Below are 25,027 nucleotides of genomic sequence, written 5' to 3'. Positions count from 1 at the left end.
GTGGAGAAAATGTTGAATCTGGGCCCACTGCATGGTAGGCACACATTACCACTCAGCTAAGCAGGTGGACACACAATACCTCTAAAATAGTAGACATAACGTAGTGGGTAGTACCTGACAATAACAAACTTTCTAGAACCAACATTTCACTAGCAGTTACCTATTGTGTTGGTTTACACAACTCTTTCCCACCTTATGCACTTCTTTCAAGGGACCTACTTCTTTCTGGCTAAAGTGGTTATTTATGAAATAAGTGAAGCTATTTTAAATCTGTCTTGCGACTCTGAGGAAATGCGTATTCTTGTTACCATATGTCTTTTGTTTTATTGAAATAAAATAACATCAGTGGTCTTAATGAAACACGTGTACCATTTAACTTGCTTTCTCCGTCTAAAAACAGTTCATTACAAAATATCTTGATGTTAGTACTTAAGATTTTTGCTCACACATTTGGAAATACATAAGTCCCTAAATTTTTTTTGTGAGCTTATTTCTTTACTCACCCTTGAGATCTTAAAATTTGTCAGGGCAAAATTCTAAAACTTGTATGGAAATCGGGAAATTTCACTTGGGGAAACTTGTGGCAACTATGATGCATCTATGTAGTAGAAGGGAAAATGGAAAAAAAGCAGTCTTCACCAGCAAAGTCAAACCTAATCACTGCATTTTTAACAAAGCTGGAGTAACAAATACTTTCAACCTTCATATCCTGGCAACCATTTCCCTGACTGACACAGGGGTTGTGTTGATGAGACCATGAATCTGCTTCAAAACTCTGATCAAATGTATCCTGCCACTGTGAATGAGATTGACAAATTAATCAGGGAAATCAGAAATAAAAACAACACTACAATTGCTGAAATATCCATCAGAATACTTAAGTTCTATTACAGCGTAGTATTTGACCTTGTGCCCTTTGAATCTACCTTCTGACACACTCCTTAGAAATTCTAAGGAGTTAATAGAGGTTTCACAAGTTCTCTGTTGACTTGCCACATCAAATTTAGATAAAACCTCAAGCTTTCAATGAATGACAACTTCCATAATCCTCATCAGGGGCTAGGTGTGATGTGGAACTAACATTATTCTCATTTTTATTCCCAGAGGACAGAATTGCTAGCATACATCATCATAACACAAAGACGATAACAAATAACAACATTCATATGTGATGGTAATTACAATATGTATTCGTTTATCCTCCATACATCCTGGGAAATAATTTATGAAGAGTGTGTGGAATCAGCAATATCGTGAACAAAACAGCATAACATTGAAAGGATGAAATGATAAATGACCCAAAAGAAGTGCTTGAGAAATTCATACAGAAGTTCAATACAATTGGCACAAATGAAGTACATGGCTGGGCACCCAATTGTAATTTTAAACAATGGAAAAGCCAGGTTGGAATATCAACAACTACAAAAAGGATAGATTGCTACTCACTGTAAAATGACACATTGAGTTGCAAACAGGCACAATGGAAGGACGGTTACTCATTAAGCTTTTGGGCAAAGCCTTCTTCAGAAAAGAAGGGATATCATAATATCATATGTGCATTCATGCAAGCAGGTATACCTCACGCAGACATGACTGCCGTCTCTGGCCACTTTAGCCAGGCTTAAACTGTTCTGTAGAATTAAAGCAGCAGTTAGAAGAAGGACAGGGGCAGCAGTGTGCGGGTGGGGAACAAAAGAGTGCTGTCTGGTGGAGCGTGCACAAACTACTCTAGAAGGTGGCAGGGCAAGGCTCGGACAGCGTTGATAGGCTACAGAGGGGAGGGGGGGGGGGGGGGGGGGACTGGAAGCAGAAAAGCAGAGGAGGAGAGAGGGGAGAAGAGGTGTGTGTGTGTGTGTGTGTGTGTGTGTGTGTGTGTGTGTGTGTGTGTGTGTGTGTGTGTGAGAGAGAGAGAGAGAGAGAGAGAGAGAGAGAGAGCAACGAGGGTGGGGGGCATGAATTGTAGTAAGTTACAGGGCAGAGGGGCAGAAACTATTTGGTGGAGGGTGTGGGGACAATAGAATCATACGATAACCTACTGTCCCCACACCCTCCACCCAGTGGTTTACCCTCACTGTTTGCAGGGTGTTCAGAAATTCCCATTACAAACTTGAGGACATGCAGAGGTGAGTGAACATGTAATATTTTGAATAGGAACCCATGTGTGGAAACTTAACATTTCCATTTTGTGATGGTTTCAGTTCAGGTGGATAACTCATCAACATCTGCTTGAGGAACTGAATTACGCATGATGCAGTACAGTTATCAGGCAACAAACAATTTGAAAGGAAATGTAATGAAACATCCATTTACGCGAGGCAAATTTGTTTGTGTTAGTACTTAAACATTGTCTGTTTACATTATTCCAAAGCAAAAATGAACCCAGCATACTGTATGTGTAGAACAGTACCGAAGCATTACAACAGCAGTTTGATATGGTGACCATGAATGGTGTTACAGATATTGTACCTACAAAGTGTGTTCTAGTGTCTCTTCAATTTCAAGTGCAGCAACCAGAACTCGTGCAAGCAGATTTTCCTCTGGCTCAACAGGAGTCTTGTAAATTTAACTGCGCGTACAACCTCACATCAGGTGACCTGATGTAGTACACATCATCCTGTCTACCCTATTGCATATCAGGACTAGCAACTCTTAATACATCTACATCTACATCCATACTCCGCAAGCCACCTGACGGTGTGTGGCGGAGGGTACCTTCAGTACCTCTATCGGTTCTCCCTTCTATTCCAGTCTCGTATTGTTCGTGGAAAGAAGGATTGTCGGTATGCCTCTGTGTGGGCTCTAATCTCTCTGATTTTATCCTCATGGTCTCTTCGCGAGATATACGTAGGAGGGAGCAATATACTGCTTGACTCTTCGGTGAAGGTATGTTCTCGAAACTTTGACAAAAGCCCGTACCAAGCTACTGAGCGTCTCTCCTGCAGAGTCTTCCACTGGAGTTTATCTATCATCTCCGTAACGCTTTCGCGATTACTAAATGATCCTGTAACGAAGCGCGCTGCTCTCCGTTGGATCTTCTCTATGTCTTGTATCAACCCTATCTGGTACGGATCCCACACTGCTGAGCAGTATTCAAGCAGTGGGCGAACAAGTGTACTGTAACCTACTTCCTTTGTTTTCGGATTGCATTTCCTTAGGATTCTTCCAATGAATCTCAGTCTGGCATCTGCTTTACCGACAATCAACATTATATGATCATTCCATTTTAAATCACTCCTAATGCATACTTCCAGATAATTTATGGTATTAACTGCTTCCAGTTGCTGACCTGCTATTTTGTAGCTAAATGATAAAAACTCTATCTTTCTGTGTATTCGCAGCACATTACACTTGTCTACATTGAGATTCAGTTGCCATTCCCTGCACCATGCGTCAATTCGCTGCAGATCCTCCTGCATTTCGGTACAATTTTCCATTGTTACAACCTCTCGATACACCACAGCATCATCTGCAAAAAGCCTCAGTGAACTTCCGAAGTCATCCACCAGGTCATTTATGTATATTGTGAATAGCAACGGTCCCATGACACTCCCCTGCGGCACACCTGAAATTACTCTTACTTCGGAAGACTTCTCTCCATTGAGAATAACATGCTGCGTCCTGTTATCTAGGAACTCCTCAATCCAATCATACAATTGGTCTGATAGTCCATATGCTCTTACTTTGTTCAATAAACGACTGTGGGGAACTGTATCGAACGCCTTGCGGAAGTCAAGAAACACGGCATCTACCTGTGAACCCGTGTCTATGGCCCTCTGAGTCTCGTGGACGAATAGCGCGAGCTGGGTTTCACATGACCGTCTTTTTCGAAACCCATGCTGATTCCTACAGAGTAGATTTCTAGTCTCCAGAAAAGTCATTATACTCGAACACAATACTTGTTCCAAAATTCTACAACTGATCGACGTTAGAGATATAGGTCTATAGTTCTGCACTTCTGTTTGATGTCCCTTCTTGAAAACGGGGATGACCTGTGCCCTTTTCCAATCCTTTGGAACGCTACGCTCTTCTAGAGACCTACGGTACACCGCTGCAAGAAGGGGGGCAAGTTCCTTCGCGTACTCTATGTAAAATTGAACTGGTATCCCATCAGGTCCAGAGGCCTTTCCTCTTTTGAGCGATTTTAATTGTTTCTCTATCCCTCTGTCGTCTATTTCGATATCTACCATTTTGTCATCTGTGCGACAATCTAGAGAAGGAACTACAGTGCAATCTTCCTCTGTGAAACAACTTTGGAAAAAGACATTTAGTATTTCGGCCTTCAGTCTGTCATCCTCTGTTTCAGTACCATTTTGGTCACAGAGTGTTTGGACATTTTGTTTTGATCCACCTACCGCTTTGACATAAGACCAAAATTTCTTAGGATTTTCTGCCAAGTCAGTACATAGAACTTTACTTTCGAATTCATTGAACGCCTCTCGCATAGCTCTCTTCACACTACATTTCGCTTCGCGTAGTTTTTGTTTGTCTGCAAGGCTTTGGCTATGTTTATGTTTGCTGTGAAGTTCCCTTTGCTTCCGCAGCAGTTTTCTAACTCGGTTGTTGAACCACGGTGGCTCTTTTCCATCTCTTACGATCTTGCTTGGCACATACTCATCTAACGCATATTGTACGATGGTTTTGAACTTTGTCCACTGATCCTCAACACTATCAGTACTTGAGACAAAACTTTTGTGTTGAGCCAACAGGTACTCTGAAATCTGCTTTTTGTCACTTTTTCTAAACAGAAAAATCTTCCTACCCTTTTTAATATTCCTATTTACGGCTGAAATCATCGATGCCGTAACCGCTTTATGATCGCTGATTCCCTGTTCTGCGTTAACTTTTTCAAATAGTTCGGGTCTGTTTGTCACCAGAAGGTCGAATATGTTATCGCCACGAGTCGGTTCTCTGTTTAACTGCTCAAGGTAGTTTTCAGATAAAGCACTTAAAAAAATTTCACTGGATTCTTTGTCCCTGCCACCCGTTATGAACGTCTGAGTCTCCCAGTCTATATCCGGCAAATTAAAATCTCCACCCAGAACTATAACATGGTGGGGAAATCTACTCGAAATATTTTCCAAATTATCCTTCAGGTGCTCAGCCACAACAGCTGCTGAGCCAGGGGACCTATAGAGACATCCAATTACCATGTCTGAGCCTGCTTTAACCGCGACCTTCACCCAAATCATTTCACATTTCGGATCTCCGTCAATTTCCTTCGATACTACTGCACTTCTTACCGCTATAAACACGCCTCCCCCTTCACTGTTCAGCCTGTCTCTGCGGTATACATTCCAATCTGAGTTTAGGATTTCGTTACTGTTTACATCTGGTTTCAGCCAACTTTCTGTCCCTAGTACTATATGGGCGTTGTGATCGTTTATTAATGAGAGCAGTTCTGGGACCTTTCTATAGACGCTCCTGCAGTTTACTATTAGCACATTAATATTGTTATTCCCTGTTGCATTTTGCCTACTCCTATCTTGCCGCGTCTCAGGAGGCGTCTTGTCGGGCCTAGGGAGGGGATTCTCTAACCTAAAAAACCCCCATGTGCACTCCACACGTTCTCCGCTACCCTTGTAGCCGCTTCCGGCGTGTAGTGCACGCCTGACCTATTCAGGGGGACCCTACATTTCTCCACCCGATAGCGGAGGTCGAGAAATTTGCACCCCAGATCTCCGCAGAATCGTCTGAGCCTCTGGTTTAAGCCTTCCACTCGGCTCCAAACCAGAGGACCGCGATCGGTTCTGGGAACGATACTACAAATAGTTAGCTCTGATTCCACCCCGCGAGCGAGGCTTTCCGCCTTCACCAATTCCGCCAACCGCCTGTACGAACTGAGGATGACCTCTGAACCCAGACGGCAGGAGTCATTGGTGCCGACATGAGCAACAATTTGCAGTCGGGTGCACCCAGTGCTCTCTATCGCCGCCGGTAGGGCCTCCTCCACATCTCGGATGAGACCCCCCGGCAAGCAGACAGAGTGAACACTGGCCTTCTTCCCCGACCTTCTCGCTATTTCCCTAAGGGGCTCCATCACCCGCCTAACGTTGGAGCTCCCAATAACTAATAAACCCCTCCCCCCGTGTGCCTGCTCGGACCTTGCTGAAGGAGTAGCCACATGTCCCCTCACAGGCAGAGCGGGCGATGCCACACGGCCAGCCTCCACATTGACCTTCCGCCTCGTGCGCCGCGAACGCCGCTGAACCCGCCACTCCCCTTGGGGATACCTTCCATTGTCATGGATAATTTTCTGACCATTTGAAAATCACTGAAATTCTGCCGGTGAATAGGAAATGAATAATAGTTGACACAAAAAACTGCAGACTAATATAGTTAACTTCAGAACTTGACAAATTTTTAGAGAAAGTAATATTAAATCAAGGCACATTTCATCAAACAGAATCTACTCAACAATCTACAGCATAGTTTTAGAAAACAAAAGTGTAAGGTAACACAGTAGCAAGTTCAATACTTGATACATTAAACAAGATAATAGACACCTTTCTGGTTATGAGTAAAACTTTTGATACTATTTTATTGCGTAAATTATAAGATTGCAGGATGAGAGAAATAGCCTTGAAACAACATACCTCCTATTTAAAAGGGAGGAAACGGCACACTAAGCTAACTCATAAAAGGAATGGACAGTTGCTAAAAACTATCCTACAGGATACCGGTACTTCATGTGGTGTGCGTAAAGGAAATATATTAGGGTCTTTTCTGTCCTTGTGTCTGTGAATGATTTAACAGAATCCCAAAACTGCTAAGTCATAAGCTGTGTGGATGACATGTCCTTTGTCAGCTGGTGCAGTGATATGCAAACTACTGCCAACAGTAGTGAAATCAGTTACAGAATTCTTTCAGCTTTATGTAAGATTCTTATAAATAAAGAGAAGACAGTGACAATGCAGTTCTTCCTTAGCTATAACCTAAGTATAAACATTACTCCATTTATGAGTAAGTGCTCAAGCACGTACAGTGCAAGCAGTTACTGATTTGTTTGACTGATGGGGCTGCTAAGTGCTATACCACCTACTGCACTCCCCCAACTTAAGCCCTCGTGAGTTCAACTCGATTTCTAAACTGAAGGAAACACTTCACGGCATTCGCTTCAGAACTGCTACGAATTTGTTGGGCAATAGACCGCGCTGCTCGAACTGTCAACACAACTGGCATTGCTAAGAGTATCCTACGACTTCCACATTACTGGCAACAGGCTATACACAATGCTGGTGACTACTTTGAAGGTCAGTAAAACTTTAAAACACGTATGATTTGGACAAGCTGTAAATAAATAGTTGCCACTATTAAAAGTTCCAACCCTCCTATGTCTTTACTAAATTGGGTCTCAGACTTCCTGAACCATGTTACCTTGAGGTAAATATATTCTGAATTGGAGATCTGGGATGGGGCACCAGCAGTCTATGCTGACAAGTTTTTCAGACTACAAAAATGGCGGTGACTGTGGTAGCTGAGGTAAACAAGACAGATCCTTGTAGAGGAATTTTCAGAAAACATCAAATAATTACCAACTACACTATGTACATCGTACATCCAGTTGAGCATTATACGGTGAACAGTTGTGTACATAACTACACGGGGTAAGGAAAATTTTCACAGAATTAGGGGTAATAAAAAGATTGCAGGCTGCAGTCCAGGTACAATAGGAACAATTTCTTTTTAGAATAGACTACCATCTGTAATTAATAAGCTAGCTAATTTAAATATCTTAAAGAATAGCCTGAAACGTTTATTAATGTAGAAATGCTCTTATTCAGCAGATGATTTCAAATTGTAATGTCTCCTTGTAAAACTGTTTAAGTGTGTAGCCATAAACTTGTCTTCATTACAGAAATCGGGCAATTTCTGATATTCACTTTTTATGTCAATGTATGCATTTTTCTTGACTGGTAAGAGCAATTAATACAACTTTGTATCTTGATGTATTTATGAACTAAAGCTATGAAAGCTTTTGAAAACTTAGTTTTTGAGGACAGCAAATGAATAAAAAGATAAATTGACGGGTGTCTACTTCCATGATCTGCAGAGTTCATAACTGGTGTCTCAATTATTGTTATTTATGCACAGTATCAATTTCAAATGCTTTCTTAGTAACAGAGTTATAGTAGTTTGAGAGATGAATCAGAATCCTTGTATGTTGAAATATAAACTTTTATCATGAGATTGCCCGGCCACTGTTGGTTTTTCAAAATTTCTGTGCACCACATTGAGTGTTCAACACAGAGATTAGCAGAAGTATGTGTTGACTATGCCATGTAATTACTGCAATTTGGTCTCTCAGGTGAGATTCATTGACAGGTTTTAACAATTTTTAATTTTTCAAGCTTGCTAGGAGGCAAGTCTCATTCCTTATTTGTTTTAAGACTCTTCCTGTCTTATTCATTAAGTAACCATGAAATTGAAGACATGCTACATATTGGTCCCCCTGGGTTGATTGAACGGTATCGCATCTTGGGTTTTAGACATAGCTTACTTAATTTCACAGACTGATGTCATCAGGTAGTTCATATTGTGAAAAAGACTGTTCTAGTGTTGAATATTAGGGTGTGGAGCACAGTTCTCTCCTGATCAGTATAATGATAGCAATGTCCACTGATATACATATCCATTCACATCTGATTTCAGTGCACAGAATGACCAAGCCGTCCAGTTGCTTTCCATTGAGCAAACATGAAAGGGAGTTTCCCATGCTTTTTCATCAGAAGGTTGGTTTGAACTCCACAGTTCTTTGCTAGGCATTCTCCTATTTGGGAGAAGGGGGTGTATGCACTTGCCTATGTCCAGCATTTTAATTGACTTAACCAAATCACTTACCGGGGAAACTACAGTTCAACATTGTCTAAAAACTATAGTGCAGCTTGGCAATTTACACACTGACAAATCATTGGCAGGGATGAAATAAGTGACAAGTGACGGAAAAAGAATTTTTAGTCTGGCACTTACCTACTGAGCTACACATCTATGTACAAATATGGAAAAAAAATGGATTAACTTTGGTTTTGAATGTGTCTGTTTAAAATAAGTAAGGGTACAGGCAGTGAGAGGCAGTCACCAATAGAGTTCAAGTCTAGTCTAGACCCCAGTTATGTCATTTCATCTCTCTCATTATATGATGTTCCTTTCTTTCTTCCTTCCAGTAGCCCAATGTGAGTTATATACCTAAAAACAAAGATGATGTGACTTACCAAATGAAAGTGCTGGCAGGTCGACAGACACACAAACCAACACAGACATACACACAAAATTCAAGCTTTCGCAACAAACTGTTGCCTCATCAGGAAAGAGGGAAGGAGAGGGAAAGACGAAAGGATGTGGGTTTTAGGGAGAGGGTAAGGAGTCATTCCAGTCCTGGGAGCGGAAAGACTTACCTTAGGGGGAAAAAAGGACGGATATACACTCGCGCACACACACACATATCCATCCACACATACACAGACACAAGCAGACATATTTAAAGACAAAGAGTTTGGGCAGAGATGTCAGTCGAGGCAGAAGTGCAGAGGCAAAGATGTTGTTGAATGACAGGTGAGGTATGAGTGGCGGCAACTTGAAATTAGCGGAGATTGAGGCCTGGTAGATAACGGGAAGAGAGGATATATTGAAGAGCAAGTTCCCATCTCCGGAGTTCGGATAGGTTGGTGTTAGTGGGAAGTATCCAGATAACCCGGACGGTGTAACACTGCGCCAAGATGTGCTGGCCGTGCACCAAGGCATGTTTAGCCACAGGATGATCCTCATTACCAACAAACACTGTCTGCCTGTGTCCATTCATGCGAATGGACAGTTTGTTGCTGGTCATTCCCACATAGAATGCATCACAGTGTAGGCAGGTCAGTTGGTAGATCACGTGGGTGCTTTCACACGTGGCTCTGCCTTTGATTGTGTACACCTTCCGGGTTACAGGACTGGAGTAGGTGGTGGTGGGAGGGTGCACGGGACAGGTTTTACACCGGGGGCGGTTACAAGGGTAGGAGCCAGAGGGTAGGGAAGGTGGTTTGGGGATTTCATAGGGATGAACTAAGAGGTTACGAAGGTTAGGTGGACGGCGGAAAGACACTCTTGGTGGAGTGGGGAGGATTTCATGAAGGATGGATCTCATTTCAGGGCAGGATTTGAGGAAGTCGTATCCCTGCTGGAGAGCCACATTCAGAATCTGATCCAGTCCCGGAAAGTATCCTGTCACAAGTGGGGCACTTTTGGGGTTCTTCTGTGGGAGGTTCTGGGTTTGAGAGGATGAGGAAGTGGCTCTGGTTATTTGCTTCTGTACCAGGTCGGGAGGGTAGTTGCGGGATGCGAAAGCTGTTGTCAGGTTGTTGGTGTAATGCTTCAGGGATTCTGGACTGGAGCAGATTCGTTTGCCACGAAGACCTAGGCTGTAGGGAAGGGACCGTTTGATGTGGAATGGGTGGCAGCTGTCGTAATGGAGGTACTGTTGCTTGTTGGTGTGTTTGATGTGGATGGACGTGTGAAGCTGGCCATTGGACAGGTAAAGGTCAACATCAAGGAAAGTGGCATGGGATTTGGAGTAGGACCAGCTGAATCTGATGGAACCAAAGGAGTTGAGGTTGGAGAGGAAATTCTGGAGTTCTTCTTCACTGTGAGTCCAGATCATGAAGATGTCATCAATAAATCTCTGCCAAACTTTGGGTTGGCAGGCCTGGGTAACCAAGAAGGCTTCCTCTAAGCGACCCATGAATAGGTTGGCGTACGAAGGGGCCATCCTGGTACCCATGGCTGTTCCCTTTAATTGTTGGTATGTCTGGTCTTCAAAAGTGAAGAAGTTGTGGGTCAGGATGAAGCTGGCTAAGGTAATGAGGAAAGAGGTTTTAGGTAGGGTGGCAGGTGATCGGTGTGAAAGGAAGTGCTCCATCGCAGCGAGGCCCTGGACGTGCGGGATATTTGTGTATAAGGAAGTGGCACCAGTGGTTACAAGGATGGTTTTGGGGATAACGGATTGGGTAAGGATTCCAGGCGTTCGAGAAAGTGGTTGGTGTCTTTGATGAAGGATGGAAGACTGCATGTAATGGGTTGAAGGTGTTGATCTACGTAGGCAGAGATACGTTCTGTGGGGGCTTGGTAACCAGCTACAATGGGGCGGCCGGGATGATTGGGTTTGTGAATTTTAGGAAGAAGGTAGGGGTGCGGGGTGTCGGTGGGGTCAGGAGGTTGATGGAGTCAGGTGAAAGGTTTTGTAGGGGGCCTAAGGTTCTGAGGATTCCTTGAAGCTCTGCCTGGACATCAGGAATGGGATTACCTTGGCAAACTTTGTATGTGGTGTTGTCTGAAAGCTGACGCAGTCCCTCAGCCACATACTCCCGACGATCAAGTACCATGGTCGTGGAACCCTTGTCCGCCGGAAGAATGACGATGGACCGGTCAGCCTTCAGATCACGGATAGCCTGGGCTTCAGCAGTAGTGATGTTGGGAGTAGGATTAAGGTTTTTTAAGAAGGATTGAGAGGCAAGGCTGGAAGTTAGAAATTCCTGGAAGGTTTGGAGAGGGTGATTTTGAGGAAGAGGAGATGAGTCCCGCTGTGACGGAGGACGGAACTGTTCCAGGCAGGGTTCAATTTGGATAGTGTCTTGGGGAGTTGGATCATTAGGGGTAGGATTAGGATCATTTTTCTTCGTGGCAAAGTGATACTTCCAGCAGAGAGTACGAGTGTAGGACAGTAAATCTTTGACGAGGGCTGTTTGGTTGAATCTGGGAGTGGGGCTGAAGGTGAGGCCTTTGGATAGGACAGAGGTTTCGGATTGGGAGAGAGGTTTGGAGGAAAGGTTAACTACTGAATTAGGGTGTTGTGTTGTGGTACCAGATTGTGTTGATTGGAATTTTGAGGTTTTGGAGGGAGTGGAGCTCGAAGTGGGAGATTGAGTAGATGGGAGAGACCTTTCCCCCTAAGGTAAGTCTTTCCGCTCCCGGGACTGGAATGACTCCTTACCCTCTCCCTAAAACCCACATCCTTTCGTCTTTCCCTCTCCTTCCCTCTTTCCTGAAGAGGCAACAGTTTGTTGCGAAAGCTTGAATTTTGTGTGTATGTTTAAACGAACACAAACATACACACAAAATTCAAGCTTTCGCAACAAATTGTTGCCTCATCAGGAAAGAGGGAAGGAGAGGGAAAGACGAAAGGATGTGGGTTTTAAGGGAGAGGGTAAGGAGTCATTCCAGTCCCGGAAGCGGAAAGACTTACCTTAGGGGGAAAAAAGGACGGGTATACACTCGCACACACACACATATCCATCCACACATATACAGACACAAGCAGACATATTTAAAGACAAAGAGTTTGAGCAGAGATGTCAGTCGAGGCAGAAGTGCAGAGGCAAAGATGTTGCTGAATGACAGGTGAGGTATGAGTGGCGGAAATTTGAAATTAGCGGAGATTGAGGCCTGGTGGATAACGGGAAGAGAGGCTATATTGAAGAGCAAGTTCCCATCTCCGGAGTTCGGATAGGTTGGTGTTAGTAGGAAGTATCCAGATAACCCGGACGGTGTAACACTGCGCCAAGATGTGCTGGTTGTGCACCAAGGCATGTTTAGCCACAGGGTGATCCTCATTACCAACAAACACTGTCTGCCTGTGTCCATTCATGCGAATGGACAGTTTGTTGCTGGTCATTCCCACATAGAATGCATCACAGTGTAGGCAGGTCAGTTGGTAGATCACGTGGGTGCTTTCACACGTGGCTCTGCCTTTGATTGTGTACACCTTCCGGGTTACAGGACTGGAGTAGGTGGTGGTGGGAGGGTGCATGGCACAGGTTTTACACCGAGGGCGGTTACAAGGGTAGGAGCCAGAGGGTAGGGAAGGTGGTTTGGGGATTTCATAGGGATGTACTAAGAGGTTACGAAGGTTAGGTAGATGGCGGAAAGACACTCTTGGTGGAGTGGGGAGGATTTCATGAAGGATGGATCTCATTTCAGGGCAGGATTTGAGGAAGTCGTATCCCTGCTGGAGAGCCACATTCAGAATCTGATCCAGTCCCGGAAAGTATCCTGTCACAAGTGGGGCACTTTTGTGGTTCTTCTGTGGGAGGTTCTGGGTTTGAGAGGATGAGGAAGTGGCTCTGTTTATACCTCCCACAGAAGAACCACAAAAGTGCCCCACTTGTGACAGGATACTTTCCGGGACTGGATCAGATTCTGAATGTGGCTCTCCAGCAGGGATACGACTTCCTCAAATCCTGCCCTGAAATGAGATCCATCCTTCATGAAATCCTCCCCACTCCACCAAGAGTGTCTTTCCGCCGTCTACCTAACCTTCGTAACCTCTTAGTACATCCCTATGAAATCCCCAAACCACCTTCCCTACCCTCTGGCTCCTACCCTTGTAACCGCCCTCGGTGTAAAACCTGTCCCATGCACCCTCCCACCACCACCTACTCCAGTCCTGTAACCCGGAAGGTGTACACAATCAAAGGCAGAGCCACGTGTGAAAGCACCCACGTGATCTACCAACTGACCTGCCTACACTGTGATGCATTCTATGTGGGAATGACCAGCAACAAACTGTCCATTCGCATGAATGGACACAGGCAGACAGTGTTTGTTGGTAATGAGGATCACCCTGTGGCTAAACATGCCTTGGTGCACAACCAGCACATCTTGGCGCAGTGTTACACCGTCCGGGTTATCTGGATACTTCCTACTAACACCAACCTATCCGAACTCCGGAGATGGGAACTTGCTCTTCAATATATCCTCTCTTCCCGTTATCCACCAGGCCTCAATCTCCGCTAATTTCAAATTTCCGCCACTCATACCTCACCTGTCATTCAGCAACATCTTTGCCTCTGCACTTCTGCCTCGACTGACATCTCTGCTCAAACTCTTTGTCTTTAAATATGTCTGCTTGTGTCTGTATATGTGTGGATGGATATGTGTGTGTGTGTGCGAGTGTATACCCGTCCTTTTTTCCCCCTAAGGTAAGTCTTTCCGCTTCCGGGACTGGAATGACTCCTTACCCTCTCCCTTAAAACCCACATCCTTTCGTCTTTCCCTCTCCTTCCCTCTTTCCTGATGAGGCAACAATTTGTTGCGAAAGCTTGAATTTTGTGTGTATGTTTGTGTTCGTTTGTGTGTCTGTCGACCTGCCAGCACTTTCATTTGGTAAGTCACATCATCTTTGTTTTTAGGTATATTTTTCCTTCATGGAATGTTTCCTTCTATTATAACCATATATATATATATATATATATATATATATATATATATATATATATATATATATATATATAAAGAAAGATGATGAGACTTACCAAACAAAAGCGCTGGCAGGTCGATAGACACACAAACATACACACAAAATCTAGCTTTCGCAACCAACGGTTGCCTCGTCAGGAAAGAGGGAAGGAGAAGGAAAGACAAAAGGATATGGGTTTTAAGGGAGAGGGTAAGGAGTCATTCCAATCCCGGGAGCGGAAAGACTTACCTTAGGGGGAAAAAGGTAAGTCTTTCCGCTCCCGGGATTGGAATGACTCCTTACCCTCTCCCTTAAAACCCAATCCTTTTGTCTTTCCTTCTCCTTCCCTCTTTCCTGACGAGGCAACCGTTGGTTGCGAAAGCTAGATTTTGTGTGTATGTTTGTGTTTGTTTGTGTGTCTATCGACCTGCCAGCGCTTTTGTTTGGTAAGTCTCATCATCTTTCTTTTTAAATATATTTTTCCCACGTGGAATGTTTCCCTCTATTATATATATATATATATATATATATATATATATATATATATATAAAGACCAATATGTCTGCTTGTGTCTGTATATGTGTGGATGGATATGTTTGTGTGTGCGAGTGTAGACCCGTCCTTTTTTCCCCCCTAAGGTAAGTCTTTCCGCTCCCGGGACTGGAATGACTCCTTACCCTCTCCCTTAAAACCCACATCCTTTCGTCTTTCCCTCTCCTTCCCTCTTTCCTGATGAGGCAACAGTTTGTTGCGAAAGCTTGAATTTTGTGTGTATGTTTGTGTTCGTTTGTGTGTCTGTCGACCTGCCAGCACTTTCATTTGGTAAGTCACATCATCTTTGTTTTTAGGTATATATATATGTGTGTGTGTGTTTGTGTCGCATGCGCACATTTAAAAACTTGTATTTCGTTATTAAGTGTTAATGATATTGTTTATTTGTGAAGAATAAGTTTTATTTAAATTATTAAATTTTGGAAGATATTAGTTATGAGTTATATAACTAAATTTATTGTTTCTGAAATAGGATGGACAGGGAAACTTGCAGTACCCCACTAACTGTTCATGGAACAGTTAGTCCAAAGTCACCTTCACGCTCGCTCACAGGAAGCCCAGTGGATGACAAGACCTCGGTGTTAACACCTGTCGACCGTGCTTCACCAGAACCAAACTGTGCAATCTGTCTGGGAAAACTACAAAATAAATCCTTCACAAATAGTTGTTTGCACCAATACTGTTTCACGTGTCTACTGGAGTGGTCAAAGGTATTTATATTTACATTTCAGCAGGGATTTAAATTGGCACAGCTTGGGTGCTTTATTTACATATATTAATCTTAAGACACCTTATGATTTGATTTGCATGAGAGGTTATGAACTGGGCGTGGCTATTCTCGATCTACTGGCTGCTACTCAGAACTGTGCATTACAATTTCTTACTGTACTCTTATTTGCTTATTACTTTTAAGTTTGTAATTGAGCCAGGAGCTCCACTGTAATAAGCCTTACTGAGGTGTACACTATGTGTGAAATAGTGTGTATGTCTTCAAATTGCGAGTCCTGTTACTCTTGAACTCTGAAATGCTGCCACTTGAAATACTCCTTGGACAAGAGATGTAATTATTTCTTGATATGGATTACTTCACGTCTGCAGCATCTCTGTGCTGAAATCTGTAAACTTTTATCACATCCCAGCTTTCTATTAAAGGATAGAAACTATTTCTCCTGATGGCAGTTATGTCTACTGGTACAATCGACGATGTAAGGGAACACCATATTTACAATGAACGTTTATATATTCGACCTAATGGCCATTGTCATCAAGCCTTGGAGACGTGGTGTCCATTTGGCCAGTGTACATGCACAAGCTACTACTGCTGAACAGTTCACAGTTCTAAACTAGCCAATAACAAATAGTTTCACTATTGCCAACATCTTTTTGGTGGTTAAGTAGACTTTGTGTAATACGTTGATTTACCAGAAGTAATACATTATAGCGCATTATACCACAAATCTCCGCCCTTGAGTGAGTGGTGTCATCACACCTCTATTAAATAAATAAATAACTAATTTTAGTTCTAAACACCCTTTAGCGTTGTAAAATTAAAATAGTAACATTTTGTCTCTCTTTATTTTATCTACTTTAAAATTATTAAACTGGAAACTATTGGTGCATAGCATTTGTGCGGAGTACCATTTTCATATAATTCAACTTGAATTAAGTCTAAAAGTATGACAAAGTCATAATGTGACATAATCAAAACCTATGTAAACATTCTCACTTTATTTGTACCTAGGACTAACCACAAAGAGAGCTGGTAAACCATTTGCACATCTAATTTATACTTCAATTCTTTAGTTAAATTAGGATAAGAAATCATTATGAAACTGTCATTGGACATCAAGTAAGTATCATTTCCTATTACTATTTTAATGTTGCCTAACTTCATCCTGGAGCTACTTGTACGTGCACCACTACTCTGGCAATCTTATGAAAACAGGATTAAACATAAAGATAATGTAACTATTTCTGCAATGGAAACTATTGAATGAATGTTATGCCACCCTGTACCCCAACGATCCCTCCCTGGGAGGTACTTCACTGGTTGCACCATAGGATGAAGATATATGCCAATCCTACAGAACAGACACCGCTAGCTTCACCTCCTCGGACTCACAACATTTTTGTGAGTACTTGTGTGGTGAGCATGGGATTCCAAGCTGTTGCAGCATCTGCTTCCTTTCCCGTGGTGCAGTCTCTCATCTCTGGTTATCCTTCTTGCTCTTACTCTTTCTCATGTTGGCAGTCTTTGATGTTGATCTGGCTATTCCCTCGATTCTGTCTTTCTTTCTTGAAATATTTGTTCATTCACCACCTTTACGCTGTAGGAATTTGTGGTCCCATTCTGAGTTTGACCTTCATTTTCCAAATTTTTCTGTTGTGTGGACCAACTGGGAAAGCATGCCTTAAGTAGCACATACTACTTGTAGTGTTAAACGTCATACGTGCACAATACCAGCTTAGGCTCTTATTTGCACTTCAAAGCCAACCCAGTGGCCAATCCTACATGGTGGGGTTGTTATGTACCCTTTTGGTTGAGTCTCTTGTCAACACAGTGATTGCACTGCTGATGCTTGAACCGCTACCTCCTTATGTATACCAAGAAATAGATGCCCTTCTTCGCGGAGCACCAGGACTCCCGGTCAGTAGGTGACTTCGGGCCAGACGTTTCTCAACTATAATGTATTAAATTACACCAGAACTGACTATTATTATCTGGCCATCTCATCAGACAGGTATAGAAATCTCAGTGTGAATAATTATAACTCTACTGCTTTTCTTGTCATGGTTACCCCGTGGGAAGAGGAACAAGCCAGCTATCTAGGAGCAAAACAATTAACACAATACTTAGTATATATTCGAACTGATGGGGATACTTTCACTGTGACAAAGCCTTTATTTTTTGTGGAACATATTGAAGGCAAATTAGGAGAAGTTGAGTCATTAGCCCTGCAGTGCTTCTAATGTTTACACTTTGATCATATGTCCTTCCACTGCATGGTGGACCCAAAATGCAGTTACTGTTGATGATCACTCTACCAAGATAGTCCTTGTGAGTTCAATCACCTGTGTGTGTCAGTTGCATGGAACATCCTCCTCCTCATCCACTGGTTCGTCCGGTATTCAAGAAAGAAAAGAAAATAGAGGAATATAAACTTATTGATCGCCTATTGTATACTGAGTCAAGTAAAAAATACAAATGCTTACATTCTGCTGATATGATGTCCAGTTACGCGAAAGCCACACCCATCTCTCCCACTATGTCAATTTTTTCGAAATGTATGAAGAAGCTGCTGAACTACCTTTGTCCTACCGCCATGACTTTCTCGTCAGCAGATATGCATGCCATTTGTCATGCTTGGCTACCCATCTGATGCCTCCTTCTTTGATGATTCCTTTGATCGCAAGTATGGGATGCGTCCTTCTTCTCTGTTACCACCTGGAGTTCGTTTCGGCTCTTGCTGTGGCAGCTTAACTTCACACTCTCTGCCACTTTCCCAATGGTCGTGATCCCTTCACCACCTTGGCTTCATGTGGTGGCCCATGTTAACCTTGGCCTTCATTCGCTTCCTAAGGACTCAACTCCTGCCTTGCTCTATCACCTTCAGTTTCAAGATCTGCACACGAAATGTCACGATAGTACCTTTGTGTACACTGATGGTTCTTGGACTGACCATGGTGTCGGGTGTGCCTATGTCATTGATATCAATGTTTTTTGGTATCAGCTTCCAGAACACTGCTCAGTATTTACAGCAGAGCTCTTCACCCTGTATCAAGCCACGCAGTACATCCAGCAACACAGGCTTTTCAATTGAGTCATCTGCTCCTACTTTCTCAGTGCCCTTCAAAGCCTCTTTGTGCTGTACATCATCCATCCCTTAATGCAGCAGGTCCAGGAAAGCTGTCACTTGCTCACTCTGGATGGAGCCACTGTGGTGTTTATGTGGGCTTCTAGTCATGTGGGTCCAACAGGAAATGAGCCTACTGAGGCTGCTGCCAAGGCTGCAGTCCTCGTACCTCAGCCCGCTAGTTCTTACAGTCCCTCCGATGATCTCTGTGTTGCTGTCTGTCAGCAGGTAGTGTCACTTTGGCATCACCATGGTCCTCCCTTCATGGGAACAAGTTCCTGGTTATTAATCCTCTCCCAGTGGCTTGGATGACATCCTCTCGGCCTCTTCACCAAGAGGAGACCATTTTAACTAGTTTGCGTATCAGGCACTGTCCTTGTAGCCATCACCATTTGCTCCCCCACCACTTTGTGCTCATTGCCCTCAACCTTTGATGATCCGCCATTTCCTGACAAAATGCCATTTTTTAATCACTTCTGTTCTCATTTGTTTTTGCTGTCTGAGTTATCGGCCATTTTAGCAAACGGCGCATAGCCTGTCGCCCATGTTTTAATTTTATCCGTCGTAGGAATAGGGTGAAGGACATTTAATCTGTAGTTTTAACCTTTGTTTCTCTATGCTGTATTTTGTAGACCTTTCTCCGCGTCCCTGTTTTTAGCTGCCTTCTCTTCCATCAATTGGGATTGACATCATTTTTAACTCCTGTCATTGTCTTGGTGTTCTGCAGTCTTGATGTGGGTGCATATGGGTCTAGTTGTTTTTGTGCTCCAAAACAAACGAAAAGTCAAAGGACGTGAAGTTACACTTCCTAGCCGGTATGTCTTGATATCTGAAGATGTGAGAAGAAAGCTTCTATCTTAACAAAGTCTATTACGTAGGTTACTCCTTTTTCACCAACTATGCAGAGAAAAGTTTGTAACTTTATGACCCACATTAGGCCCGGAAGAGCTGCAAGGAATGAGCCAACCGTTATGGACTGGATGGCGATACACTACCATCCAAACAGTATTACTTACTTCAAGTGCACTTAATGAAGTGTGGTAAAAAATACCAAGATGTCAGAGAAAGATTTCTGGAAAAGTTTGCTTCCCAAAATAATAAAAATTAAGACTGAAAATCAAGAAAGCCATTATCCCTAAGGATTATCATTGCTGTTTTGACAACATCCCATGCGAAAGATCATCATCTTGGACATTACTGTTTCAACAGTAGCAGTGCGGTGTAGCTCTTTGTTCAGCAGTTTGTTCTTGAAGAAATCTACGGTCATTACCAGATGTATGTGAACCATGTGTATGTTTGAAGTTTTTTCCATGAAGTATTTCAATAACGTCTTTCCAAAATGATGTTATTGTTTTCTCAGCACCAAAAACAACATAAAAGTGATAAGTCATACAGAAAACTGACAAGCAAATACTGCGTAAGTAACATTCCTGATGCATAAATCCCTCATATCAGCAATAATTAAGCTTTCTAAAGAGTATTTTCTTTGTTTCACTTTTTGTTACAATGCAGAACATCATTGTAGTGCCAAAATGCTAATTTCGTGTCCTTGTGAAATGTATCAGGTATCCTAGACGATTCTCCTGTAAAATTCATGTTTTGCTATTTACGTGGTATTGCTTCTTCACCGATGATTTGCAGCATGAACATACCTCCAGGCATGCCACTGACTTACCTTGAGTTGACCATCTTAATCCCACAAATTTCCCCCTCCCACTCTTACTGCCCCTATCCCCCATTCTACTTCTACATGGGGATTTCAGTTTTCACCATCCCTTTTGACGAAGTACCACTTCTTTTGGTAATGGCCTTTAGATTGATTAGCTTCTTACCAACCATAATCCGTGTCTTCTCTGTGGTGATTTCCCTGTCTAGTTCAGTGCTGTCTACAGCACCTTTTCAGTAGTTTACCTAATGATCACTTCCCACCATCTCTTAGATTCGCTGCATTGCTCAGTGCATGATGGTCTGTGTGACTGAGACCATTCTCCTGAGATTATGTCACTTCCTTCCCACTGCCAGATGGATTGACTACCATATTGAGTGCCTCGAAGAGCCAGTTGGCAGTTGCATGTCTCTGCTGTTACGTCCCCCCCTCCCCCATCGGACAGCATCAGTCAAGTTGTGCAAGACATTTCTGATGCAATCACCCATATCACTGGAATTGCTATTCCTCTTCCTGCAGTTTCCCTTCTCCACCAACTGTTGCCATGGTGGATCAAAGATGTTGCAGTAGCTGTTAAGCTCTGCAATATTTTGAGCAACATCCTTCTCAGGCCAGCCTTTCCACTTTTAAGTGACTTAATGCTAAGGCCCACTACATAATTGAACACAGAAGGAATGTCAGGAGCACTGGTCTCATCCCTGGGAACGTTGGCCTTTGCATCCCATTCTAGGCCACCACTGATATACAACTATTCCAAGTCTTATTCTTCAGGGTGATCTTTGTACTGTAGTGTTGATTCTTGCTTGAACACCGTGTGACCCACTTTGTAACAGCAGCATCTTACCTTTCTACTACAGAAACAAGAAATTAAAGACATCTCCGCCATGTTTCACACTCCAGCCTCCCACCCCACCCGCACCAAGCCGAATCAGATAATGAACCTTTCACTGACTGGGAACTACCTAAGCTCTGTGCCTTTTCTCATGATAAGGTCCCAGGCCCTGACTGAATTTATAATCAGATGATACAACACCGAAATGTAGCTCAAAGGTAGTGTCTACTCAGGGTCTTTGGCCATATTTGGCTCCAAGGTATCTTCCTTTTGCAATGGTGGTATAGTATCATTGCCCAATCCTTAAGCCAGGCAAAAACCCTACATCTTTCGTTAGCTACCAACTGATTAGTGTCTCCAACATACCCTGCAAACTACTTGAAAAGATGATTGCCCGCCGATAATGCTGTGTTCTTGAATCTTGGTGCCTTTTGTCCCCCATGTCAGTGTGTTTCTAGGAGGGGCAATCCACAGATGACTATGTGGTCAGGTGGGAAACAGCAATATGACAGGCTTTTTTTAAATACCAACAACTCAGGGCAAATTATGCAGCTTGGTGCCACAACATTTTATTTACCTTTCATGACTGGGGCTTTTGATGCCCCCAACTGATTTTTGTGTGTGAGTTTTTATCCCACCACTAGTTGTTCCAGGTGAGAATCGGCTTGTCACTCAGTTCTCTGTGAATCCAAGAGAAGGGTGTCATACACGGCTCTAACCTGGGCATCACACTCTTCCTCATAGCCACCAATGAGTTGGTGATCTCTGTCAGACCACTGGTCGTCCTGCACTGTATGTTGCCGACTTTTGCATTTGGCGTAATTCCCACTCACTACCCTAAGCTGAACGCCAGCTGCAATGTGCTGTCTGCAGGGCCTCTGCTTGGACACTTTCCTGTAGTGACTACCTCTAATGCGACAAAGCTGGTCATGTGTTTCAGTCATAGTACCACAGTCCATTCTGACACAGAACTCTACGTTGGTACCCAGTGCATGGACTTTGTTGCACAGTCCCATATTCTCCTTTTGAAGGAAAGGAAGAAAAAAGCTGACTTTGCTGCCTCATATTCACCGAGTAAAGACTAGCTGCATGTGGAAGCTTAACACTGTCCACTTCCTATCCCAAGTCTCATGGGGTGCAGAGTATGTTACTCTTCTCTAAGTTTTCAAAGTCGTCTCGTCCTGACTGGACTGTGGTTCCCAGGTTTATGGCTCGGCAGTGCCTTCTGGACTAGTCCCGCAGACAGTCTTCTTGCCAAAGCAGGAATCGTCCCTCTTCAGTTCTAACGATACCAGCTATTGGTCTCTAAGCAATTCAACAGTCCAATGATCATTCAATACATCTCTTTTTTTTTGCATACGAAGGTTGCTGACATCCTAATACCAGCTCTCAGGTGACATTACTAGTTGGAGTGCATGTTGCAGCCCTCTGCAGGATCTCTGCCTCTCCTCTGTGGATTGATGTGCTCTCCATGTTCTGTCATGCCCCCCCCCCCCCCCCTCTCTTACCTGCTACCCTTGTTTGGTGCCCAAGTCCTCAATTAGGACAGACCTATTTCGTGGTCCGTAAGTCTGTCACACCCGTGATCTTTTGGCATGTGTTACATTCATTTCATTCTTCAGGAGTGTTACACTGACAGCTCTAAAACCATGCGTAAGATGAGATATGCTTTTACATCCATTGCAGATCAGGAACACCATGCTGTGAGCGTGTAAAGTTTTATAGTTGTTGTGGTGGGATAGCTGTTAACAGAGCCCTCCACTTTATAAACAGGCCTCCCGTACCATGTTGTAATATGTAGTGACTCAGTGAGCAGTGTTTGGGACTTCGACTGATGTTACTTTTGTCATGCTGTGTCCTCTGCTATTTGTGACCCCCTCACTGACCTTAATCATACTGGTTGCTCAATTGTCTTTTTCTGGGTCCCAAGTGATGTGGATATCCCAGGGAAGGAAATGGCCAAATGTTTGGTTAGAGGAATGATTACTTGACCCCCCCTCCCCCCAATTCACTTTGACAATCCTAGATAATGATTTGCGGCTGCAAATATGACCTCTATTCACCTAAAGATGGAGTGATATCCCCTTTCGTTCCTCCTGGAAGGATTCCACCATCCGATGTCACCAATGCATTCATCATACCAGGCTAATCCATAGTTTTATTTTGTGTAACAAGCAACTCCCATATTGCGGGTGTGGAGCCTTACAGACTGGTCATATACCGATGGAATGCCCCTCCTTTTGGCCCCCCATGCTAAGCGTTGCCTTCCGAATACTCTACCTCCAGTATTGGCAGATGATTCTTATGACAGTTGAATTGGTTCTGTGTTTTCTCTTGAAAGTTGTTTTTATGCTCAGATATAATGTTTTAAACTCCTTTGAGAGCAGGGTCAGTGTGGTTGGAGTTGCACTGATCCTTACCAGTCCAATCTGTGTACTTTAACTTCTGCTTCAGATATTTCTCAGCTCCGGCATCAGTATCCATTCAGTGCCTTGATTTTTCCAGTCCTATGTACTTAGATAATTCAGCCAAATTTCTGGCAGAAATCACCAACTCCAGATGAACTATCTCTTGGCCGAAGATTTGATGACCTTCCTTTTTAGTCCCTGAACCTGCTAACCAACCACAGAAGTATCGTCAGTCCTTTCCAAAGACCTCACCTTTTGTTGCAGTCCCATATTCAGTAATGCTGGACTTGTTAGAGACTGCCTACAGTGCCTGTCCACTGCTCAAATTCTCTTCTATATGTTTTCTATAGTAAAACGCTCCCTGTTTGGGAAAAAAAAGTTTCTTTTCCATGAAATGATCATATTTCTTCTTTCAGGGATATATGTAGACATAAATTTCTGGGAATAATTGTATTGCACTTGTTTTCTGTTTGGGTACTAAGTTCAACTATGTCGTGCTATATACCATCCAGTCACATTTATATGACCACCTGTCAGAAACCTGAATAACCACCTTTTGGCAAACCAACCACTACAAGGTGTGCAGGAAGAGAGTCAGTGTGGTCTTGGATGTAACTAACAGGGATGTAGAGACATGCTGACTCCAGTGCCATGGCCAGCTGTACTATCTTTGTCGTTGAGGTTCCGTGGTGAAAACAGCCTAATCGAGATGGTCCCACAGATTCTGGGTTGGGTTTGAATCCAAGGAGTTTAGTGGCGAGGGGAGTAGGGTAACCTCATCATGGTGCAATTCAAACCGTACACTTACAGTACGAATGGATTGACACATTGCATTGTCCTGCTGGTAGATGCCATTGTGCCGAGGAAAAACCAGCTGCAAGTAGATGTGGACATGATCCCCAAGGATAAATGCATACTTGCGTTGATCCATTGTGCCTTCCAGAAGATGAGAGCCTCTGGGAATATCACAAAAAAATATTCCCGAGATGATAACGCTCACTTGTCCAGCCGGAACTCTTCCGACAGTTATTGCAAGATATTTGCTTTCAGACATTTCATGCCATAACTGCCAATGACCACCTGTCAGGTGCAGCATATAGTTTGATTCCTCTTCCAAGGCCACCTGTCACCACTCAGTGGACATCCAGTTGCATTACTGGTGTGCAAATTCCAGCCTTTGTTGCCAATTAACAGCAGTCAGCATGGGTGCATGAACCAACTGCCGGGTGTGGAAGTACATATGCAGCAGTGCTCCCTGAACTATTGTTAAGGAGACACTATTGGTAGCGCCCTGATTCAACTGTGTGATCAGTTGCTCAGCAGTTGTACGTCTGTTCGCCATACATGTCTCTGCTGCTGCCTTTTCCTCTGTTGCCAGTTTTTGATAGCACCATTTTGCCCTACAAGGTGTACTTCAACCATGACGGCATACAAACAATTTATAAACTTACCCATTTCAGAAATGCTTCCACCTTTGGCCCAAAGAGCAATGATTATGCCCTTTT

General features: G+C 43.3%; 1 protein-coding gene across 5 annotated transcripts in view; it reads left to right on the top strand.

The window, feature by feature from the left end:
* Positions 1-25,027, top strand: part of LOC126190877 (E3 ubiquitin-protein ligase Topors) — a 106,993-nt gene that overhangs the window by 9,297 nt on the left and 72,669 nt on the right. For all 5 annotated transcript variants that reach the window (XM_049931480.1, XM_049931482.1, XM_049931481.1 and 2 more), the window contains one exon: positions 15,235-15,472. In XM_049931480.1, the coding sequence (XP_049787437.1) occupies positions 15,236-15,472 (237 nt within the window). In that variant the 5' untranslated portion in view covers position 15,235. The remainder of the gene's footprint in view (positions 1-15,234; positions 15,473-25,027) is intronic.

Source organism: Schistocerca cancellata, chromosome 6, assembly GCF_023864275.1.
Source record: "Schistocerca cancellata isolate TAMUIC-IGC-003103 chromosome 6, iqSchCanc2.1, whole genome shotgun sequence".
NCBI classification, from domain to species: Eukaryota; Metazoa; Arthropoda; class Insecta; order Orthoptera; family Acrididae; genus Schistocerca; species Schistocerca cancellata.
The sequence above is the reverse complement of the archived record's forward strand: the minus strand, read 5'-3'. Positions and strand labels throughout refer to the sequence as shown.